The sequence below is a fragment of the Dendropsophus ebraccatus genome, chromosome 8 (assembly GCF_027789765.1).
Source record: "Dendropsophus ebraccatus isolate aDenEbr1 chromosome 8, aDenEbr1.pat, whole genome shotgun sequence".
NCBI lineage: Eukaryota > Metazoa > Chordata > Amphibia > Anura > Hylidae > Dendropsophus > Dendropsophus ebraccatus.
This window is the reverse complement of record NC_091461.1, coordinates 57,321,824-57,345,854: the sequence shown is the minus strand read 5'-3', so window position 1 is coordinate 57,345,854 and position 24,031 is coordinate 57,321,824. Positions and strand designations below refer to the sequence as shown.

General features: G+C 44.1%; 1 protein-coding gene across 3 annotated transcripts in view; it reads right to left on the bottom strand.

The window, feature by feature from the left end:
* The window catches only part of PIK3AP1 (phosphoinositide-3-kinase adaptor protein 1), a 93,935-nt gene that overhangs the window by 4,766 nt on the left and 65,138 nt on the right, over nt 1-24,031 (bottom strand). The window contains exons 12-15 of one of the 3 annotated variants that reach the window (XM_069980481.1): nt 17,623-17,828; nt 14,373-14,445; nt 8,999-9,148; nt 7,995-8,065 (exon numbers count right to left, since the gene is read on the bottom strand). In XM_069980481.1, the coding sequence (XP_069836582.1) occupies nt 7,995-8,065; nt 8,999-9,148; nt 14,373-14,445; nt 17,623-17,828 (500 nt within the window). The remainder of the gene's footprint in view (nt 1-7,994; nt 8,066-8,998; nt 9,149-14,372; nt 14,446-17,622; nt 17,829-24,031) is intronic. The other 2 variants (XM_069980482.1, XM_069980483.1) reach the window with 2 other exon arrangements.

The following is a 24,031-nucleotide window of genomic DNA, read 5'->3' as shown; positions in this document are numbered from 1 at the left end:
CGGCGGCGGTGGGGACGATCGGAGCGGGGGTGGCGATCGAGACGGCGCAGGGGGCTGCAGATGAGCGGGGGGCCGGGCTGCGGGCGGGCGATCTTAAAACTATCGCAAAACGATTTTTCCGTACGATATATCGTACCGTCTAAACGCTGATCGTTAGATAAAAAAAATCGTTACTCCGACATTGTTAATCGTACGATCAGGTGAATTATCGCTCCGTGTAAACTTAGCATAATGGTGCGTTTACACAGAAAGATTATCTGACAGATTATCTGCCAAAGATTTGAAGCCAAATCCAGGAGTGGATTTAAAAAGAGGAGAAATCTCAGGCTTTCCTTTTGACCTGATCTCTGTTTATAGTCTGTTCCTGGCTTTGGCTTCAAATCTTTGGCAGATAATCTGTCAGATAATCTTTCTGTGTAAATGGACTGTGTAAACAGTTTTTCAGAACTGAACTGTAGCACCATTTTTAACAAAACTTCTTTTTAAGGCTAAGCTCCCTCACAGTATTTCCGCTCAGTATTTTGCAACCAAAACTAGGAGTGGATTGCAAACAGAAAGGCTATGTTCACGCACTGTTGAAATTGAGTGGATGGCCGCCATTTAACCCCTTAACGACATCGGGCGTAAACTTACGCCCTGGCGCCCTGGTACTTAGCGCATCAGGGCGTAAATTTACGCCCGATGTTTCCCCGATCGCTGCGTGTTCACACACAGCGGTCGGGGAAGATGGCCTGCTATAAATCATAGCAGGCCATCATAGCTTCTCGGCACGGGGGGTGGTTAACACCCCCCGTGCTTACGATCGCTGCTATAGGCTGATCAATTCAGATCAGCCAATAGCAGCGATCGGAACCTTTCCGGGTCATCGGTGACCCGATGACCCGGAAAAAAATGGCGGTCGGTGCTGTCCGAGGACGGCACCGACCGCCATTACTGTAAAAAGTAATGTTGATCGCCGTGCCACCGGCCCGATCGCCGTGAACGGCCGGCCGGCCGTTCACGGCGATCGGGCCGGTGGCACGGCGATCAGAGTCCCACAAAATAGTAAATACCTGCCCTGGACCCCTCAGCTAGGTAGCCGAGGGGTCCAGAGCAGGTATTTGTACATTACTCACCTGTCCCGGGCTCCTGATCGGCGTCTTCCGGGTTTGCGGCGTCCTCCGTCATTCCGTTCGGTCTTCGGGTCTTTCCGGCGGTCCTCGTCGTCTTCTTTCGGCTATTTTCGGCTCCAGCCTCGTCATTTTCCGGATTTTGCGCTCTGCTGCCCCCTAGCGGCTGATATGTGTAATACACTTATCAGCAGCTACAGGGATATTCAGAATATAGAAAAAGTGTTTTTTTTTTTCCCCCAATTTTTTTTTTTCTATTTTCCGCACCCTATCGCCGCTGAGTGTTGATTAGCATCGCACGAAAGTGCGCTGCTAATCAGCAACTCCTCCTTTTTGGCGTAGGGTGTTTTTTTTCTATATTCTACTGCCACGGTCTGCTTATAAGTGCCGCACATAAGTGCGGCATTTATCAGCAACGCCTTTGTTGCCGTAGATTTTTTTTATACTTACTGTAAAAAAAACACGTAAAAAACACTACATTACACCACACTACATTGAATAAAGTTTGACACTACACCACTACATACCCCATATACTAGTCCCCATATAAAGATGGCCCCCAGGGTGTTTTCGGTGTCAGAGGGATACGTTATTATTGCCTCCGACACCGAAACAGCCAGTGAGGATGAATGGGGGGGATCGTTCTTTCCTCCATTCATCCTCATCATCCAGTGACGTGTCTGGGGGTAGCGTAGCGTACGCTGCCCCCCAGACACGTCTTTTCCGCCAGTACCGTCCCAATAAGAGATGACGGTATGGTGTGAAATTCTACAAACTCTGTGAGAGTACCTCTGGGTACACTTACAGATTTAGGGTACGTGCATTCCGCAGCTGGCACCCGCCGGCGGACTGATGGAGGCGCATGTCTCCACCCGTGTCATAGACTCCATGTTATGCACGGGCGGATTCCGTCGTCCATCCAAAGAATGAACACGTTGGACGGAGAGCGGAATCCGCCCGTGCATAGAATGGAGTCTATGACACGGACGGAGACGTGCGCCTGCATCAGTCCGCCGGCGGGTGCCAACTGCGGAATGCACGAAGGGTTATCTGTCGCGATTCCGCAGTGTGCATGTACCCTTAGAGTGTATGTAGGAAGGAACACCCGAATCCAGCCCCAGATGCCCCCCCCCCTCCCATCCTCGGAACAAGTGGGAAGATCGTCCGGGAACTTATCTTCCCACTGCTGGATAAAGGTTACCACCACCTGTACGGGGATAACATTTATACCAGCACCCCCTCTTCCGGTCCCTCGCTGCCCGAGCTACTGTAGCTTGCGGCACGATCCGAACATATCAGAAGTAGTAATAGCGCCCTAATATTTAGCAGCCATGGAGCGGACCCAGCGCTTCTGGATATGTGGGACCCCGTATCGCACCAGGACAACATTTTCCAGGTGACGTCCCCCACACTGGAGAACAGGAGACCCCAGAAGAAGTGCAGAGTGTGGCGTAACAGGGGGATCAGGAAGGACACCATTTCCAGTGTGACGCCTGTCCTGATCCCCCCGGCCTCTGCATACTGGATCGCTCCAAGGCGCACCACACGTCACTGGGGTTCTACATTATCTAAATTCTGTCCCTTATTCCTATTTCAGGGGTCACGTTGATCCAGGGATTATTCTGATCGCCATTATGGAGTCGGGAAGGAATTTTTCCCATTGATGAGGCTACTGTCGTCTGCCTCACGAGGGTTTTTTTCCTTCCTCTGGATCAACACAGGTTGAATTTGATGGACACCTGTCATTTCCAACCTTATAAACTAATAATTGCCCTAATACCCCCAAATAAATTAGAATTGTCCCTTTTTCCCAGCTAAATAGGTATGGCCGCCATTCCCATTAGAGGATGCCATGATGCAATTACATAGCCTCTGTGCGGCCATGACAGTAGAAACCCCCCACAAGTGACCCTATTCTGGAAACTACACCCGATAAGGAATCTAACAAGGGGGACAGTGGGGATATGGCCCCCAAGTGACGGCCACATTTGGGACGTGAAAATGAAAAAAATGGTATTTTTTATTTTCTCGGCACATGTTCTACGTAAGTGCCTGTCACCAGTGGGGTCCATATGCTCACTGCACCCCTTGTTAGATTCCTTATGGGGTGTAGTTTCCAGAATGGGGTCACTTGTCGGGGGTTTCTACTGACCTGGCAGCACAGGAGCTTTGTAATTGCGACATGGCCTCCATCCTCCATTCCAGCCTCTAAATGGCGCTCTGTCCCTTTGGTGGCTTGCCCTGTGCCCATATGGCACATTATGCCCACATATGGGGTATTTTCGTAATCAGGGGAAACTACCCTACACGTTTTGTGTTAATTTTCTTTTTTAACCCCTTGTGGAAATGGAAAAAATCAAGGCTAGACCAACATTTAGTGTAATTTTTGTAAAATTTTTACTCTAAATCATTAATCTTGTCATGATTTTTTCATTTTCACAAGGGGCTAAAAGATAAAAAAAACCACTAAATGTGTAGAGCAATTTCCCCTGAGTACGGAAATACCCCACATGTGTACATAAAGCGCCATTCGGGTGCAGGGTAAGCCTCCGAAGGGAAGGAGCGCCATTTCGTTTTTGAAGGCTGGATTTGGATGGAATGGATTTTAAGGGGCCATGTTGCATTCAAAAGGCCTCTGTGTTGCCAAGACAGTTGAACCCCCCCACAAGTGACCCCATTATGGAAACTACACCCCTCAAGGAATGTAACAAGGGGTGTAGTGAGCATATGGACCCCACTGGTGACGGGCACAAATGTGGAACAATGTGGCGTGAAAATGAAATATTACATTTTTTACACTATAATGTTGGTTTAGCCTTGAATTTATCATTTTCACAAGGGGTTAAAAGAGAAAAAAAGGGAAGGAGCGCCATTTGGATTTTGGAGGTTGGATTTGGCTAGAATGGATGATGAACGCCATGTCGCATTTACAGAGCCCTCGTGCTGCCAAAACACTGGAAACCCCCCACAAGTGACCCCATTCTGGAAACTGCACCCCTCAAGGAATCTAACAAGGGGTGCAGTGAGGATATGGACCCCTTGATGACGGGCACATTTGTGCCATGAAAGTGAAAAAATGAAATTTTTTACTTTTACGTCACATTGTTCCACATTTGTGCCCGTCACCAGTGGGGTCCATATGCTCACTGTGCCCCTTGTTAGATTCCTTGAGGGGTGTAGTTTCCAGAATGGGGTCACTTGTGGGGGGTGTCCAGTGTCTTGGCAGCACGAGGGCTCTGTAAATGCGACATGGCCCTTGAAATCCTTTCCAGTGAAATTCAGCTTCCAAAAGCCAATTGGCGCTCCTTCCCTTTGGAGGCTCGTCCTGCGCCCCCTTGGCACTTTATCGCCACATGTGTGGTATTTCCGTACTCGGGAGAAACTGCGCTACACATTTTGTGTCTTTTTTTTCCTCTTATCCCTTTAAGAAAATGAAAAATTGAAGGCTAGAACAACGTTTTAGTGTAAAAAATAAATTTTTCTTTTTTCACACCATATTGTTCGGAAAATCTGTGAAGCACCTGTGGGGTCCAAATGCTCACCGCACCCCTTGTTACATTCCTTGAGGGGTGTAGTTTTCTAAATGGTGTCCCTTTAGGGGTGTTTTTTAGGTTTTGGCACCCCAGAGCCTCTGCCAACCTGAAGTGGTACAGTCAGAAATGACCAAATATAACGGAGGCGTTGAAATTCACTAGGCGCTCCTTTGTATCTGAGGCTTGTGGTTGCGTCAAATAGCGCAATAGGGCCACATATGGGGTATTTCTATAAACTGCAGAAACGGGGCAATAATTATTGGGGTGCATTTCTCTGGTAATATGTTTATAATTATGAAAAATATTGGATTACAATAAAATCTCTGCACAGAAAATTAAAATTTTCAAATTTCTTACACACTTAGCTTTTATTTCTGTGACTCCCCTAAAGGGTTAAAACACTTTATGGATATGCTTTTGCAGAGTGTGGGGGGTGCAGTTTCTGAAATGGGGTGCTTTGTGGGGCTTTCTAACATACAGGCCCCTCAAATACACTTCCCACCTGAACAGGTCCCTAAAAATATCTGATTTTGAAATTTTACTGAAAATGTGGAAATTTGCTGCTAATGTTTTAAGCTTCCTATTGTCTAAAAAAAATTAAAGATCGTTTAATAAATGCCGCCAACATAAAGTAGACATGTTGCTAATGCTATTTAATATATAATTTATGTGGTATAACCACTTTCTGTATACGCAAAAAAGTTTCAAAGTTGGAAAAATGCAGTTTTTCACATTTTTTCACATTATTTGGGTTTTTTTCATAAAGATTTGTTATGATTATCGACTCCAATTTACCAGAAATGTAAAGTACAATATGTCACGAGAAAACAATCTCAGAATCAGCCGGATAGGTAAAAGCATCCCGAAGTTATTAATGACTAAAGTGACACTGGTCATATTCATAAAATTTGTCTCTGTCATTAAGGCCATTTCAGGCTCTGTCCTTAAGGGGTTAATGGCAAATAACTGTTTTAAATTAACGCCAATTACTTGCCATTAAATGACGACCATCCACTCAATTTCAACAGTGCGTGAACATAGCCTTTCTGTTTGTTCAATCCTTTCCTGGTTATGGTTGCAAATTACCACAATACTGACCAAAAATAATGTCTGGGAACATAGCCTAAAGGTATATGTTAGGATCAGTAGAATTGCAAATGACTAAGGCTCCTTTTAAATGTGCAGATTTGTCAGCCTCAGGGGGCACAAACAAGCTATGGACAGCGAGATCGGCGCAGTGCCAAATCGAGGGGCACGGGACTGCAGGAAGTCTCCATGTACGTTGCAAGAATGATCCTTGTATCATTTGTGCAGTCCAGAAAACTGACAGCACAGAAATGTATATACCTGTGCTGTCAGTTTAAAGATCCCAACAGTCTATACTAACATCCGCACTGCTCTTGCACGTCTCCACCAGTCCGGCATTCTGCTTTATCTTCAGGCCCTGCCTCCTCCGGCTCTAAATCATTTTGGAGGAGGCGGGGCCTGGAGATACAGCCAGCGTCTGGATTGGAGGAGGCGGGGCCTGGAGATACAGCCAGCGTCTGGATTGGAGGAGACATGCCAGATCACAAGCAGCCCGGCTTGTAAGTATGCACTGCTGCTTGTGATCTTTAAACTGACAGCACAGATATATACATATACATAGCCTGTATACATAGCCTATATACATATCTGTGCTGTCAATTTTTTTATAGCATTATCGGGCACACATAACCCGGTTTACACAGGACGATCTGTGCCTGACAACGATATATTTGAAAGCCTTCCCTAAAGACCTGATCAGACGAGGAACTGACATTTTTTCTGTCCTCGGCTAAAATGTGTCGCTTTTACATGGGCCGAGGAAAGTGAAAGTGTACATTTGGACAAATAGCACGATTGCAAATAAGCAGCGTAAAAACTGTGTTGCACAATGTTCTATTGATGTGGGAGTTGAATATTAGCTACAAAGGTGCACAAGGCAAATCAACCCATTTTCTGCTTCATTGAATGGATAGGTGTTGGCATCTGCAACCGTTTCTGGAAAAACACAAGTTGGTGGTGGCAATTTTATGGCCTGGGGAATGTTTTCATAACATTCTCTGGCCTTGCTCATCCATGTGGAAGGTAGTCTGAACCATTCATTTGGATATGAATCCATCCTTGCATTTCACATATACCCAAACATTCTGATTGGAGTGGATGGGGTTTCCCATCAAGACAGTATGATGTCACATGACTAGAAATGCCTGATCTTAGTTAGAGGAGCATGACCAAGACTTCCAACTATTACCCTGACCCCTAATTTCCCAGACTTGAACCCAGCTGATCATCTGTGTCACCACCTCGGTCATCATGTTTGCTCTATGAATCCTCCCCCATGCATCCTCCAGCAACTGTGGGGTGTACTGCGGTCAGCATGGCTCCAGATACCTGTGATAACCTGCAAAGACCTTATTAAGGCAATCCTAGCCTGTCTGGCTGCTGCCCTGACTGCATGCAATGGATACTTAGCTGCTGGTCATAATGTGACTCAACTGTGTATTAAAAAGGATTCCTATGTAAGCAAGTCAAGGCTTATCAACAAGATAGGCCATCGCTTATAGATCAACCTCGAGCATGCTCGAGTCCATCCGAACCCGAGCGTTCGGCATTTGATTAGTGGTGGCTGCTGAAGTTGGATAAAGCTCAAAGCTTGTCTGGAAAACATAGATACAGCCAATGACTATATCCATGTTTTCCACATAGCCTTAGGGCTTTATCCAACTTCAGCAGCCACCGCTAATCAAATGCCGAAAGTTCGGGTTCGGATGGACTCGAGCATGCTCAAGGTTCGCTCATCTCTAATAGGCATCTAAACACTGGGAACTTTTAGGCACTGTAGTCCTATCACGTTTTTACAAGCACAATACACACAATGTACAATGAGTGCACTATAAGATGTGAATGGTAAGTCAGACATATATAATATGCCCACAGGATGTCTGACAGATGGGAATCGCACCTCTGGGACCTGTAAATTTGTGGAGAACATGCATGAATAACACTTCAACTATTCTCTATCTGGATGTGGCAGCTGGTTTTAAGGCAGGATGGGGTATGAAGAACCCCATTCTCCAGGTAGCATATATTTGATATCTGCACCTTTCAGACAATTATGGTGTATCGTGCTATAAATGTCTAAATTAGGAAATCAGCACAATACACTTTTGGTAATATTGTTTGTGATGTAGTGAAAATATGTACAAAGGAGATTATGGATTGCATATACAAGCATATAGAAGGCCTGAAAAATGACTTTTCAATTCCACATCTATTTATTTTATCATTGAAAAAATTCAATAACTTGTCCACTTATATTTATAATTACCTCATTGTCTCCTTCCATGCCGCTACTCATGCTTAGACTGCTGCGGGTGCTGGACCGGTTACTTGCACTGCCTAGATTGCATTAAAAATATTAAACACAATAAGAAAGAAATAAAAAAATATGGATGGGCTCTTACACAAAGATTGTATTTTTTGTTGTGACTCTGTACCCACAATTTGTTCCCCCTCAAACCGCTTGTACCTTCAGCTGCTTTTTAACCAAGATCTGTCCTGGGGTCCGTTTGGCAGGTGATGCAGTTATTGTCCTAAAAAACAACTTTAAAACTTGCAGCCCCGTGCCCTACGGGCGTGGCTTAGAATTTGTGTGCCCTAACCTTGCACCACCCCACCTTCCCTCCTCCCCACCCTCTTGATCATTAGGAATGCCACTGGAACATTTTTTCCTTGCTGAACATTGCACAGGTGCCTTAACGATCCAGCCCATGTGCCGTGCTGACACTGGTGGGGAATAGGAGACAATCTGCCTGGAGGATTCCTAATGATGAAGAGGGTGGGGAGGAGGGACAGAGAGGTTGTGCCAGCCTAATGCATACACAAGCTAGGCCATGCCCATTGGGCATGGAGCTGCAAATTTGAAAGTTGCTTTTTAGTACAATAACTGCATCACCTGCCCAACGGACCCCAGGACAGATCTTGGATTAAAAGAAGCTATCATAAGGTACAAGTGGTTTTGGGGGGGTCAGATTGTGGGTACAAAGTAACTTTAATGGGGGGAACAAGGAACAAACCTGAAGGTAGAAGCAGATCCCTGTAATGGGATCTCTAACTGTGTTCCTGAAGATAAAACAGGGTAAAAGCCACAATTTAACTAAACTGCAAAAACAAGGCTATATTATGCATTGAAAACATCCCAGCAAGAAAATAATGTATCACACTCTAAAAAGATAACAAATGTGACCTAGCATTGTGTCCACATTTTCTATTCCATTGGGGGTTTTCGCTATCAAGTTGACTTTGTGTGGTATACTATGGAGTGATACCTACTTGCAGTGCTAGAGGTGCTGTCTGTTTTCCAGTTTCCCCGTTTGATGTCTCTTTTTGGAGGAAGCAAACAAGATGTTGACTCATAAATTCCAAGCTCAGGCTTCATTTCTAAATTCTGACCACGTCGAATGGGCTTTGTGATTTCTAAATCTTAAAAAGAGGGAAAAAAAATAAAACATATATGATATAGATTTATAGTGATTTTATTTTATGTATACTTGTGTTATTGTGAATGGTTAGACTGTATATTCATTTGTTTGAAACTATAGACTTGCCAAGGATTTATTTAGAACTTGGTTTATAGAATCATAGTATTTTCTAATATATATGTATGTAAAATTCTGGTCACATATTTTCCTACAGCAGTGGGATAGCGTGTGTTTAAAAAGACTCTGTTAGTCCTCTATAAAGCATCCATGGGAAATATCACATTGTATCCCACATTATATCTAATAAGTAAATGGTAGTTTATTAAACTCTTAACGACTACTGGTTGTTGGATATTACATATCAGTTTTATTGCAAAGTGGACAATACATTAGCAAAATCCCTTAATATTTGCAGAAGTGCAAGGGGGGGGGGGGTTCACAGAAATATTTTTTTCTCTTTTGCAGTTGGGGGCTAGGTTCACACTATGTAACTGTGCGGCTGTATTTTTTATGCGGCTGTAAATGTGCGGATGAAACTCCGGCCGTGGGAAAAAATAGACATGCGGCTCAAAACATACGGTCATTTACTTTGAAATCTGGTTCAACTAAAAATAACAAATAAAATCTTAAGAAAGTGATGCAAACACCTCTGGATGCATCTGGGAAAGCAGGGAACACAGTTTACATGAATTGCTATTACCGGGGTTTGCGATCCTCTGCACTAATGCCGATGTCTCTCATGGTATATTGGTCTCTCATATATATATTGATTTTTTGACAGTATATTTAATTGCACAATGATGGATTCGTTAGAATTAAATTATTGAACAACGAAACTGAATTTATTTCATCGAAAAGGTGTTTTATTAATTAAATATTAATTAGTACAGGAAGCTCCATAAGCCGTTAATTCATATTGCCGGCAATAGAGCATTCTGTACTAATCATCACTTTACTTTAATGAAAACATCAAATGTTTCTTCTAATTATGTTATCACAATAGCATTATTAGAAGAAACATTTAGAATTATATGTGCGCTCAGCTGATTGGCTGATCGGCTCAGCGCACATATAATTAGCGGGTCCGCAGCACAGTGACTTCATTGTGCTGCGGACCAGCGAAGAGGACACATCGGGGTGAGTATAGAGCTCTCCCCACCCCCTCCCCAGCACTGCACCCCTCCCAGCAAGGAAGGGGGGGTCAGTTAACCCCTTCCTTGCTGGGATGGGTGCAGTCTGACATCAGTCTGGCCCCCTAGGGGTTAAGGGGGATGCAATACATCCTCCCTTAACCCCTTGGGGGCCAGACTGTAAGCAGCGATCTGTAAAGATGCTGCATACTGTAAGGTGCACAACACCGCTCACAATGATGGGTGTTGTGCTCCTGTTTGTGTGTTTTTTGTGTGTTTCTCCCTTTTTGTTTTTCAGATATCGGTATCCTGTGGATTACGTCGGATTCCGTGGACTACGTCGATGACCAGCATTTTTTTTATGTTTTTTTTTAATAAAATGGTCAATGAGGGGTGTGGGGGTGTTTTTATTTGAATAAAAATTTTATTTAACTTGTGTCTTGTCTTTATTTCTTTATAGACTTAGTAGTGGAAGCCATCTAATAGACGGAATCCATTACTAAGTTGGGGCCTAGTGTTAGCCGGTATAAAATGGCTAACACTAACCCCCTATTATTACCCCAGTACCCAATGCCACCAGGGGTACTGGGAAGAGGCGGGTGCCAGTGGTCCCGGAGCGTCAAAATTGGCGCTCCTGGACCGGGCGGCAGCAGGCTGGTAAGATTTAGGCTGGGGAGGGCCTAAACCAATGGCTCTTCCCACCCTGGTGTTACCAGGCTGCTGTCGTTTGGTTTTTAACCCAGCTGGTTATAAAAATAGGGGGGACCCTATGTGGTTTTTTTTAAAATAAATAAATAATTTTAAAAAAACAAAGACAAAATTTTTATTCAAATAAAAACACCCCCACACCCCTCATTGACCATTTTATTAAAAAAAACATTAAAAAAACGCTGGTCATCGACGTAGTCCACGGAATCCGACGTAATCCACAGGATACCGATATCTGAAAAACAAAAAGGGAGAAACACACAAAAAACACACAAACAGGAGCACAACACCCATCATTGTGAGCGGTGTTGTGCACCTTACAGTATGCAGCATCTTTACAGATCGCTGCTTACAGTCTGGCCCCCAAGGGGTTAAGGGAGGATGTATTGCATCCCCCTTAACCCCTAGGGGGCCAGACTGATGTCAGACTGCACCCATCCCAGCAAGGAAGGGGTTAACTGACCCCCCCTTCCTTGCTGGGAGGGGTGCAGTGCTGGGGAGGGGGTGGGGAGAGCTCTATACTCACCCCGATGTGTCCTCTTCGCTGGTCCGCAGCACAATGAAGTCACTGTGCTGCGGACCCGCTAATTATATGTGCGCTGAGCCGATCAGCCAATCAGCTGAGCGCACATATAATTCTAAATGTTTCTTCTAATAATGCTATTGTGATAACATAATTAAAAGAAACATTTGATGTTTTCATTAAAGTAAAGTGATGATTAGTACAGAATGCTCTATTGCCGGCAATATGAATTAACGGCTTATGGAGCTTCCTGTACTAATTAATATTTAATTAATAAAACACATTTTCGATTAAATAAATTCAGTTTCGTTGTTCAATAATTTAATTCTAACGAATCCATCATTGTGCAATTAAATATACTGTCAAAAAATCAATATATATATAAATATACATTTATTTATATATCTATTTATTTTAACAGTATATTTAATTGCAAAATGATGGATTTGTTAGAATTAAATTATTGACCAACGAAAGGGACTTTATTACAAAGAAAATGTGTTTTATTAATTTAATATATTAACTATTAGAGGCATCGGCATTCGGCATCATTGCCGGCTATTTTTGAAGTAGTCCATACGGATCGCCTGTCAATCCTCGGCCGCATGTCCAGCCGCAAACAATGGTCTTGTTCATTTTTTACGGGTCAGTTTACGATCGGGCGGTAGATTCATACATAGTGTGCACTGTGCAGCCGTATATCCTATACTTTCCTGCGTACGCATGAACCACCAAAAATACCGCCGCACAATTACAGCCGCAAATACAGCTGCACAGTTACATAGTCTGAACCTGGCCTTATGATAAACTGGCTCATTATATAGAAAAATTGGAATGTGAGGAGTTAAAGATTTCCAGAAATCTTTTACTGGGGAAGGGGTTATAAAAGAAAAACAATGTTTTCTCAGTGTGATATTTTAAGTTAACCCTTTAAGGACAGAGCCAGTTTTCTTATTTTTCACCACGATCTGTCCTTTTTTTGGTACTTTGATTGCGTATATGCGACTTTTTGATCACTTTTTATTACATTTTTCCTGGATTTGATGTAAACAAAAATGCGCAATTTTGCACTTTGGCGGGTTTTTGCTCTGGCTGTTTACCGTGCGAGATCAGGAATGCGATAATTTAATAGTTTGGGCAATTACGCACGCGGCGATACCAAATGTGTTTATTTTTTAGTTTATTTATTTTTATTTATAAAATGGGAAAAGGGGGGTGATTTAAACTTTTATTAGGGGAGGGGATTATTTATTAATAATAAACACTTTTTTCCCCCCACATACAGTAATTAGAAGCCCCCTGGGGGACTTCTATATACACAGCACTGATCTCCCATTAAGATCAATGCTGTTTATAATATAGAGCAATGATCCATCAGATCGGTGCTCTATTATACAGGTCTGCTGCAGACCACATACATGGATTGGCGAGCTGGGATCAGCTGAGTCCCGGCCGCCTCAGTACAAGTGATCTTCCCTCCGCGATCGCATCGCGGGGGGGGAGATCCCCCACTAGACACCAGGGACAGGGGACACATACAGTATTCAAATGCAGCTGTCAGCTTTGACAGCTGCATTTGAATAGTTAATTAGCCGGCTGCGGTGATCGGCCTGCGCCGGCTAATACCTGCGGTCCCTGGCTGCAGAAAGGGCTCACGCTGGGAGGCCTCTCTGATCACCTTTAACAGCCACATGACGGGTATACCCGTCATGGGTCGATAAGGGGTTAAAGGGGTTTTCCAGTGATGCTAAGCATTTTCTTTTCCTGTCTCATCTGGTCTAATTCACTAACAGCAACCTGTCGCAATTCAGCTTTATTATCTGGTAAAATGAAATTTTAGCTGTGATTGGTTGTTATGAGCAAATTACACCATATTGTGTTTTACACAGATTGATATATCTGGGCCCATACTTTTAATTTTTCACCACTTTCGAACTCCACCTTGAGCAGGCAAGTCTGGGCCACAAGCTTTTAGGTTTGGTCCGCTAAGGAAATCTAAGAATTTCCTACAGCTGGCCCTCCTTTGATTTTTATTGACCTGCCGTAGTAAACAACAGTCTACTGTCCGACTTAATTGCAAACCACACCTGAACTGGAGTCAAGAGTGGTGCTGTTTCTTAAAGAAAGTGGCCATGTTTTTCTATTCTGGATAATTTCTTTTAACCATTTATTGCTTATAGAAGTCCTCTATGGGGGCTACAAAGGTGTATAAAAAATATGCATATGTATTTTTTATACACATAAATCCATACATTAATAAAAATTTAAATCTCCCCTTTTCCAAATAAAAAAAAATAAAAACCCAAACTACTAAATTAGTACATTCCTGATCTTGCACGGGTTGCTGGAGGTTCTCTTTTTCTCTAGCCGGCATCATAGTCCACGTCAGGAGACTCTTAGGCAACATTGATGTGTCCATAGAGCGGTAGGCAATTGCACAGGCCCATTCATAGGTGACAGGTGATCCATGGCACAACTGCTGTCTGTACTGGGGCCTTTCAGAAATGTTTTATTTTTTGCACCATGAATCACAGCTCCAGCACTGATCCATAACACCTACAGGTGTGTGTACGGGGCCATAGAAATCTGTAATCTGTCCGTAATTGCAGACAGACAATATGGATGTGACAGTGCCAGGAAAGGCACACACAGACTTCAATAAATATCAAAGTTGGACGGCAAATTAGTCCAATTTTTTTATTTTGGCCCACTGTGTATTTGAGTTTGGCACTACTGATCTAGAGACTACTAATCCACATAATCTGGAGTCATTTGAGCAATGCATTCAATTATATCTAGTATGGATTATTCTCTGTGAGCTAAATACATAGACAGAAACTCCTAGAAGTCTGATGCATAATTACCTGACGATCCTTTAGTTTTTTTATTTTCATTACGTCTTCGGTTTATACTATCTCGTAATTTTTTTAAGTTTTCCTAAAACAGAGTTGAAATAAAAGTTATTTTTTTCCAGCTAGCCTTGTTTTTCTGTGCAAAAGAAAATTGTTTCTGTAGGATCCAGGCAAAGTAACAGGTAACTTCTCTCCAGCTGCTCCAGCAACAAGCTTAAAACCTTTAAGAAGTTGTCCGAGCACAGGATAGGGAACAATCAAGAGCTTGTGGGGGGTCCGACCTCCGGACCCCCTACAATCTCTGTATCGTGCCCTGGCTTCTGTGTTATAAATAGTTTTTCCTATAAAGCCGGTGGAAAGAGCCGAGTAAGCCAGAAGAAGCTGTATACATAACACAGAAGCCGGGGGCCCGATAAGGAGGTCAGACTCCCCCCAAACAACCTCTTTAAAAACCAGGCAGTGGCTATCATGACTTGCCAAGGTACATAGGGCAAGTGCAATGCCCTTCACCCCCTGGGACCCCAGTCATCTAAAATCAGCAACATTTTCAGCTGTATTTTCTAGATGCGGGTACATTTGAAAACTATGCAATATTTACCTGGTCTGCAGGTAATTATATAGGCATCTGTGGTGGGGGAAGAAGGCTAAGTGATTGCTCAACAGTCCTTGCAGCAGCTAACCAGTTGCTGCTCAAACTCTAACAGGATGATGGGCTGATATAAGGGTCCATTTATACAAAAAGATTATCTGACAGATTATCTGCCAAAGATTTGAAGCCAAAGCCAGAAACAGACTATAAACAGAGATCAGGTCATAAAGAAAAGACTGAGATTTCTTCTCTTTTCAAAACCATTCCTGGCTTTGGCTTCAAATGTTTGGCAGATAATCTGCCCGATAATCTTTCTGTGTAAATGGACCCTAAAGCCCCTATTACACTGGGCGGCAGAGAGGAGTAAACAAGGTGAGTTGGGGTGGGGGGGCTGCCCGGGTGGTCGCTATGTCGTCCAGGCAGCCCATAGCATATGGCAGCAGTCTGCTGCCGCCGCTCCTATTCCACGGAGCGACGGCAGCAGATGGTTGCTATATGAGTTGTTTGTCTCTCAACATCGCTCATGTCGGTTGATCATTGCCTTCTATTACATGAGAAGATTATCGTCCGTAACGGACGATAATTGTTCCGTGTAATAGGGCCTTAAGAGAGCGTTTAGATAACCTACTACTCTCTGACTTGTAAATGTGCTGTCTGGGTAAGCACAGCCATCACACACAGGCAATGTCAGGTAAAGAGAGAGAAAAGGATTCACAACTGCATTGGAGGGGGTATAGTTAGTATCAGTGTCAGTATAAGTACAGGGAAGAGGCAATCTCTCGGCCCTGTATTAGAAGGGTAAATGGAGGATGCTGTGCTGATACATGATAACTAGTAATGTATTACAGGGAGGGAAGTATGCATATCAGAAAAGTCATAAATATCCCATATCTCTGGCAGTTCCTATAGAAAATAAATTGGTATTGTGCACACATGACTGCTGCTTCTTTCCAATGGGAGACGTAAATAATCAACTGGAGTCAGAAAGTTATCAAGATTTGTAAATTAAAAATCTTAAACCTTTAAACACTTTATCAGCTGATGTACAGTCACCGGCCACTTTATTAGGTACACCTGTCCAACTGCACGTTACCACTTAATTTCTAATCAGCCAATCACATGGCCGCAACTCAGTGCATTTAGGCATGTAGACATGGTCAAGACAATCTCCTGCAGTTCAAACCGAGCATCAGTATAGGGAAGAAAGGTGATTTGAGGGCCTTTGAACGTGGCATGGTTGTTGGTGCCAGAAGGGCTGGTCTGAGTATTTCAGAAACTGTTGATCTACTGGGATTTTCACGCACAACCATCTCTAGGGTTTACAGAGAATGGTCCGAAAAAGAAAAAACATCCAGTGAGCGGCAGTTCTGTGGGCGGAAATGCCTTGTTGATGCCAGAGGTCAGAGGAGAATGGGCAGACTGGTTCGAGCTGATAGAAAGGCAACAGTGACTCAAATAGCCAACCATTACAAGCAAGGTAGGCAGAAGAGCATCTCTGAACGCACAGTACGTCCAACTTTGAGGCAGATGGGCTACAGCAGCAGAAGACCACCCGTTACTAGCATGGTGTACCTAATAAAGTGGCCGGTGAGTGTATATCCTGCAGAAAAATGGTTTATTCTTTCCAGTCAAACACAGTGCTCCCTGCTGCCACCTCTGTCCATGTAGAGAACTGTCTGGAGCAGTAGCAAATCCCCTTAGAAAACCTTTCCTGCTTTAAACAGTTCCTGTTACGGACAGAGGTGGCAGCAGTAAGCACTGTGTCAGTCTGGAAAGAAAATACCACTTTCTGCAGAACATACAGCAGCTGAAGGCTTGGGATTTTCAAATAAAAATAATTTACAAATTTGTATAACTTTCTGACACCAGATGGTTTAAAAAAAGATTGTGTGTGTGTGTGTGGGGGGGGGGGGTCTCAGCAGGCAGAAGGTTTCTATATTGTTACAAAACAAACTGTGTTTCCAGTATAGGACGCCCACTAGTAACCAGAGCAAAGAGAAAAAAGAACACCTTTGGCTCATCTTGTATGACATGGTTGCTCATTAATTTGAATGGGCATCATGTAATACAATATTTTCCAGAGGCACTTTTTGCAACTAAACCTGCTGCAATGATCTGGAGTATTCTGAGTAGCACAAGGAAGCAGTTCCTACAACTGAGACACCTTGCTGGTCATGTTCATAAACATTAGATAGCAGGTGGGTAAACGCTTATTTACATACACAGGTGTAACTGTGCATGAGTCTTATATAGGAAGAGGAGATTAAGCCACTGCCAGACACCTCTGGTGATGGTCTGTCGCTCACTTGAGATCAAAATCATCCAGCATGTTAAAATCCAATTGCAGGGTAGAGTCAGACTGTCTTCCTCACCCACTCTTTAGAGCAGGGGTCTCAAACTCGCGGCCCTCCAGCTGTTGCAAAACTACAACTCCCATCATGCCTGGGACAGCCAAAGCTTTGGCTGTCCCAGGCATGATGGGAATTGTAGTTTTGCAACAGCTGGAGGGCCGCGAGTTTGAGACCCCTGCTTTAGAGAGTCTACAAAAGTCCAGCATCACTTTGATGGCTGAAGGAAATATATTGCATGCACAGTCTGCTGTTCCCAGTTTTATATTATCTTCCCCAAACTTTTTATTAAGATTTCCTCTATGATATGTTGCACACTACTTGCCTGTTGATATCTGAATGAATCTGATCTTTTCTTTTGATTCAACTTCCATTCTTTAAATTCAAGGACAGCATCATCTACAGTGATCATTCCTAGTTTTACACGTTCTTGTAATGTGATTAGTTCCCGCTGGCCGGGGGTTTTCATGCCGACAAACGGGTCATAGACACTTGACTGTTGTCGGTCTCTCCTCAGACTGGCATCTGCTTCTTAAAACATAACATATAGTTTAGGACATCTCTTGAGATACTGATATTTATGGCTTGGCAGCAGCTGGTGGAATAGCAATTAGCCCCTATATAGTTCAACGATAGGAAATTTGATGTCAGCAAAGGAAAGGGATCCCATCATGTTAACAAGGCTACCCCTGCTTACTTCAATGGACACTGTGTAGCCCTACATTTCTAACCACCAAGGCTTTTATTAATGATAAAAGTATCAAGACCAGCAGCAACCAAATAATCCATCCACGTCTGTTATCATATACTGTACGTACCATTACATTTAGAATTACTGATTTAACCCCTTAAGGACAGAGCCTGAAATGGCCTTAATGACAGAGACAAATTTTATGAATATGACCAGTGTCACTTTAGTCATTAATACCTTCGGGATGCTTTTACCTATCCGGCTGATTCTGAGATTGTTTTCTCGTGACACATTGTACTTTACATTTCTGGTAAATTGGAGTCGATACTCATAACAAATCTTTATGAAAAAAAACCCAAATAATGTGAAAAAATGTGAAAAAATGCATTTTTCCAACTTTGAAACTTTTTTGCGTATACAGAAAGTGGTTATACCACATAAATTATATATTAAATAGCATTAGCAACATGTCTACTTTATGTTGGCGGCATTTATTAAACTATCTTTCATTTTTTTTAGACGATAGGAAGCTTAAAACATTAGCAGCAAATTTCCAAATTTTCAGTAAAATTTCAAAATCAGATATTTTTAGGGACCTGTTCAGGTTTAAAGTGTATTTGAGGGGCCTGTATGTTAGAAAGCCCCACAAAGCACCCCATTTCAGAAACTGCACCCCCCAAACTCTGCAAAAGCACATCCAGAAAGTGTTTTAACCCTTTAGGGGAGTCACAGAAATAAAAGCGAAGTGTGTAAGGAATTTGAAAATTTTAATTTTCTGTGCAGAGATTTTATTGTAATCCAATATTTTTCATAATTATAAACCTATTACCAGAGAAATGCACCCCAATAATTATTGCCCCGTTTCTGCAGTTTATAGAAATACCCCATATGTGACCCTATTGCGCTATTTGACGCAACCACAAGCCTCAGATATAAGGGAGCGCCTAGTGAATTTCAATGCCTCCGTTATATTTGGTCATTTCTGACTGTACCACTTCAGGTTGGCAGAGGCTCTGGGGTGCCAAAACCTAAAAAACACCCCTAAAGGGACACCATTTAGAAAACTACACCCCTCAAGGAATGTAACAAGGGGTGCGGTGAGCATCTGGACCCCACAGGTGCTTCACAGATTTTCCGAACAATATGGCGTGAAAAAAGAAAAAATTATTTTTTACACTAAAACGTTGTTCTAGCCTTCAATTTTTCATTTTCTTAAAGGGATAAGAGGCAAAAAAAGACAAAAAATGTGTAGCGCAGTTTCTCCCGAGTACAGAAATACCCCACATGTGGCAATAAAGTGCCAAGGGGGCGCAGGACGAGCCTCCAAAGGGAAGGAGCGCCAATTGGCTTTTGGAAGCTGGATTTCACTGAAAAGGATTTCAAGGGCCATGTCGCATTTACAGAGCCCTCGTGCTGCCAAGACACTGGAAACCCCCCACAAGTGATTCCATTCTGGAAACTACACCCCTCAAGGAATCTAACAAGGGGTGCAGTAAGCATATGGACCCCACTGGTGACGGGCACAAATGTGGAACAATGTGACGTGAAAGGGAAAAATTTCATTTTTTCACTTTCATGGCACAAATGTGTCCGTCATCAAGGGGTCCATATCCTCACTGCACCCCTTGTTAGATTCCCTGAGGGGTGCAGTTTCCAGAATGGGGTCACTTGTGGGGGGTTTCCAGTGTTTTGGCAGCACGAGGGCTCTGTAAATGCGACATGGCGTTCATCATCCATTCTAGCCAAATCCAACCTCCAAAATCCAAATGGCGCTCCTTCCCTTCGGAGGCTTGCCCTGCACCCACATGGCGCTTTATGTCCACATGTGGGGTATTTACGGACTCGGGGGAAATTGCTCTACACATATTGTGTGTTTTTTTTCTCTTTTAACCCCTTGTGAAAATGATAAATTCAAGGCTAAACCAACATTATAGTGTAAAAAATGTAATATTTCATTTTCACGCCACATTGTTCCACATTTGTGCCCGTCACCAGTGGGGTCCATATGCTCACTACACCCCTTGTTACATTCCTTGAGGGGTGCAGTTTCCATAATGGGGTCACTTGTGGGGGGTTTCAACTGTCTTGGCAACACAGGGGCCTTTTGAATGCAACATGGCCCCTCGAAATCCATTCCATCCAAATCCAGCCTTCAAAAACGAAATGGCGCTCCTTCCCTTCGGAGGCTTACCCTGCACCCGCATGGCGCTTTATGTCCACATGTGGGGTATTTACGGACTCGGGGGAAATTGCGCTACACATTTTGTTTTTTTTCTCCTCTTTTAACCCCTTGTGAAAATGATAAATTCAAGGCTAGACCAACATTATAGTGTAAAAAATGTAATATTTCATTTTCACGCCACATTGTTCCACATTTGTGTCCGTCACCAGTGGGGTCCATATGCTCACTACACCCCTTGTTACATTCCTTGAGGGGTGCAGTTTCCATAATGGGGTCACTTGTGGGGGGTTTCAACTGTCTTGGCAACACAGGGGCCTTTTGAATGCAACATGGCCCCTCGAAATCCATTCCATCCAAATCCAGCCTTCAAAAACCAAATGGCGCTCCGTCCCTTCGGAGGCTTACCCTGCACCCGCATGGCGCTTTATGTCCACATGTGGGGTATTTCCGTACTCAGGGGAAATTGCTCTACACATTAAATGTTTTTTTTTATCTTTTAACCCCTTGTGAAAATGAAAAAACATGACAAGATTAATAATTTAGAGTAAAAATTTTACAAAAATTACACTAAATGTTGGTCTAGCCTTGATTTTTTTCCATTTCCACAAGGGGTTAAAAAAGAAAATGAACACAAAACGTGTAGGGTAGTGTCCCCTGAGTACGAAAATACCCCACATGTGGGCATAATGTGCCATATGGGCACAGGGCAAGTCACCAAAGGGACAGAGCGCCATTTAGAGGCTGGAATGGAGGATGGAGGCCATGTCGCAATTACAAAGCTCCTGTGCTGCCAGGTCAGTAGAAACCCCCGACAAGTGACCCCATTCTGGAAACTACACCCCATAAGGAATCTAACAAGGGGTGCAGTGAGCATATGGACCCCACTGGTGACGGGCACTTACGTAGAACATGTGCCGAGAAAATAAAAAATACAATTTTTTTCATTTTCACGTCCCAAATGTGGCCGTCACCAGGGGGCCATATCCCCGCTGACCCCCTTGTTAGATTCCATATGGGGTGTAGTTTCCAGAATGGGGTCACTTGTGGGGGGTTTCTACTGTCCTGGCTGCACAGAGGCTTTGTAATTGCATCATGGCATCCTCTAATGGGAATGGCGGCCATACCTATTTAGCTGGGGAAAAGGGACAATTATTAATTTATTTGGAGGTATTAGGCCAATTATTGGTTTATAAGGTTGGAAATGACAGGTGTCCATCAAATTCAACCTGTGTTGATCCAGAGGAAGGCAAAAAACCCTCGTAATGCAGACGACAGTAGCCTCATCACAGGGGAAAAATTCCTTCCCGAATCCATAATGGCGATCAGAATAATCCCTGAATCAACGTGACCCCTGAAATAGGAATAAGGGACAGAATTTAGATAATGTAGAACCCCAGTGACGTGTGGTGCGCCTTGGAGCGATCCAGTATGCAGAGGCCGGGGCGATCAGGACAGGTGTCACACTGGAAAATGTTGTCCTTCCTGATCCCCCTGTTACCCCACACTCTGCACTTCTTCTGGGGTCTCCTGTTCTCCAGTGTGGGGGACGTCACCTGGAGATTGTTGTCCTGGTGCGATACGGGGTCCTTCATATCCAGAAGTGCTGGGTCCGCTCCATGGCTGCTAAATATTAGGGCGCTATTACTACTTCTGATATTTACGGATCGTGCCGCAAGCTACAGGGCAGCGAGGGACCGGAAGAGGGGGTGCTGGTATAAAAGTTATCCCTGTACAGGTGGTGACCTTTATCCAGCAGTGGGAAGATCAGTTCCCGGACGATCTCCCCATTAACTCCGAGGATGGGGGGGGAGGGGGCATCTGGGGGCTGGATTCGGGTGTCCCTTCCTTCATACACTCTAAGGGTACATGCACACTGCGGAATCGCGACAGATAACCCTTCTTGCATTCCACAGCTGGCACCCGCCGGCGGACTGATGCGGGCGCACGTCTCCACACGTGTCATAGACTCCATTCTATGCACGGGCGGATTCCGCTCTCCGTCCAACGTGTTCATTCTTTGGATGGACGACGGATTCCGCCCGTGCATAGAATGGAGTCTATGACACGGATAGAGACATGCGCCCGCATCAGTCCGCCGGCGGGTGCCAGCTGCGGAATGCACAAAGGGTTATCCTTCGCCATTCCGCAGTTTGCACGTACCCGAAATCTGTAAGTGTACCCTGAGGTACTCTCACAGAGTTAGTAGAATTTCACACCATACCGCCATCTCTTATTGGGACGGTACTGGCGGAAAAGACGTGTCTGGGGGGCAGCGTACGCTACGCTACCCCCAGACACGTCACTGGATGATGAGGATGAATGGAGGAAAGAAGGATCCCCCCCATTCATCCTCACTGGCTGTTTCGGTGTCGGAGGCAATAATAACGTATCCCTCTGACACCGAAAACACCCTGGGGGCCATCTTTATACGGGGATTGGTATATGGGGTATGTAGTGGTGTAGTGTCAAACTTTATTCAATGTAGTGTGGTGTAATGTAGTGTTTTTTACGTGTTTTTTTTACAGTAAGTATAAAAAAAAACCTACGCCAACAAAGGAGTTGCTGATAAATGCCGCACTTATGTGCGGCACTTATAAGCAGACCGTGGCAGTAGAATATAGAAAAAAAACACCCTACGCCAAAAAGGAGGAGTTGCTGATTAGCAGCGCACTTTCGTGCGATGCTGATCAACACTCAGCGGCGATAGGGTGCGGAAAATAGAAAAAAAAAAATTTGGGAAAAAAAAATAATTTTTTTTTATATTCTGAATATCCCTGTAGCTGCTGATAAGTGTATTACACATATCAGCCGCTAGGGGGCAGCAGAGCGCAAAATCCGGAAAATGACGAGGCTGGAGCCGAAAATAGCCGAAAGAAGACGACGAGGACCGCCGGAAAGACCCGAAGACCGAACGGAATGACGGAGGACGCCGCGAACCCGGAAGACGCCGATCAGGAGCCCGGGACAGGTGAGTAATGTACAAATACCTGCTCTGGACCCCTCGGCTCTCTAGCTGAGGGGTCCAGGGCAGGTATTTACTATTTTGCTGGACTCTGATCGCCGTGCCACCGGCCCGATCGCCGTGAACGGCCGGATGGCCGTTCACGGCGATCGGGCCGGTGGCACGGCGATCAACATTACTTTTTACAGTAATGGCGGTCGGTGCCGTCCTCGGACAGCACCGACCGCCATTTTTTTTCCGGGTCATCGGGTCACCGATGACCCGGAAAGGTTCCGATCGCCGCTATTGGCTGATCTGAATTGATCAGCCTATAGCGGCGATCGTAAGCACGGGGGGTGTTAACCACCCCCCGTGCCGTGAAGCTAAGATGGCCTGCTATACATTATAGCAGGCCATCTTCCCCGACCGCTGTGTGTGAACACGCAGCGATCGGGGAAACATCGGGCGTACCCATACGCCCGTTTGCGTTAAAGCCCAGGCAACGGGGGCGTATGGGTACGCCCGATGTCGTTAAGGGGTTAAATAGAAAAGTTTGCCAGAAACGTAAAAATAGTTATTTTGAGTGATACAGGCCTACAGTTCCTTGTAACAAAAAGGAACTAAGTTTGTACAGACGTCACCATCTAAAAATACATTTTTATCAAAAATGACTTGCAGACACAGCCCTGTTTCACAAATCTGACATGTGGCACTTAATATGAGAATAACTCTGTACCGCTTTTACTCATCAAAGCGATTCTGAGGGTGTTTTTCTGTAACACATTGTATTTTGTGTTAATAGTACATTTTTGGGCTAGATATAGGGGGAAATTTATCATTCAGTCTAACAACTGCCATCACTTTTCTGTGTACCTTTTTTTTTTTGCCTGAAATGTATCAATTCTGTGCGAAAAACTTTG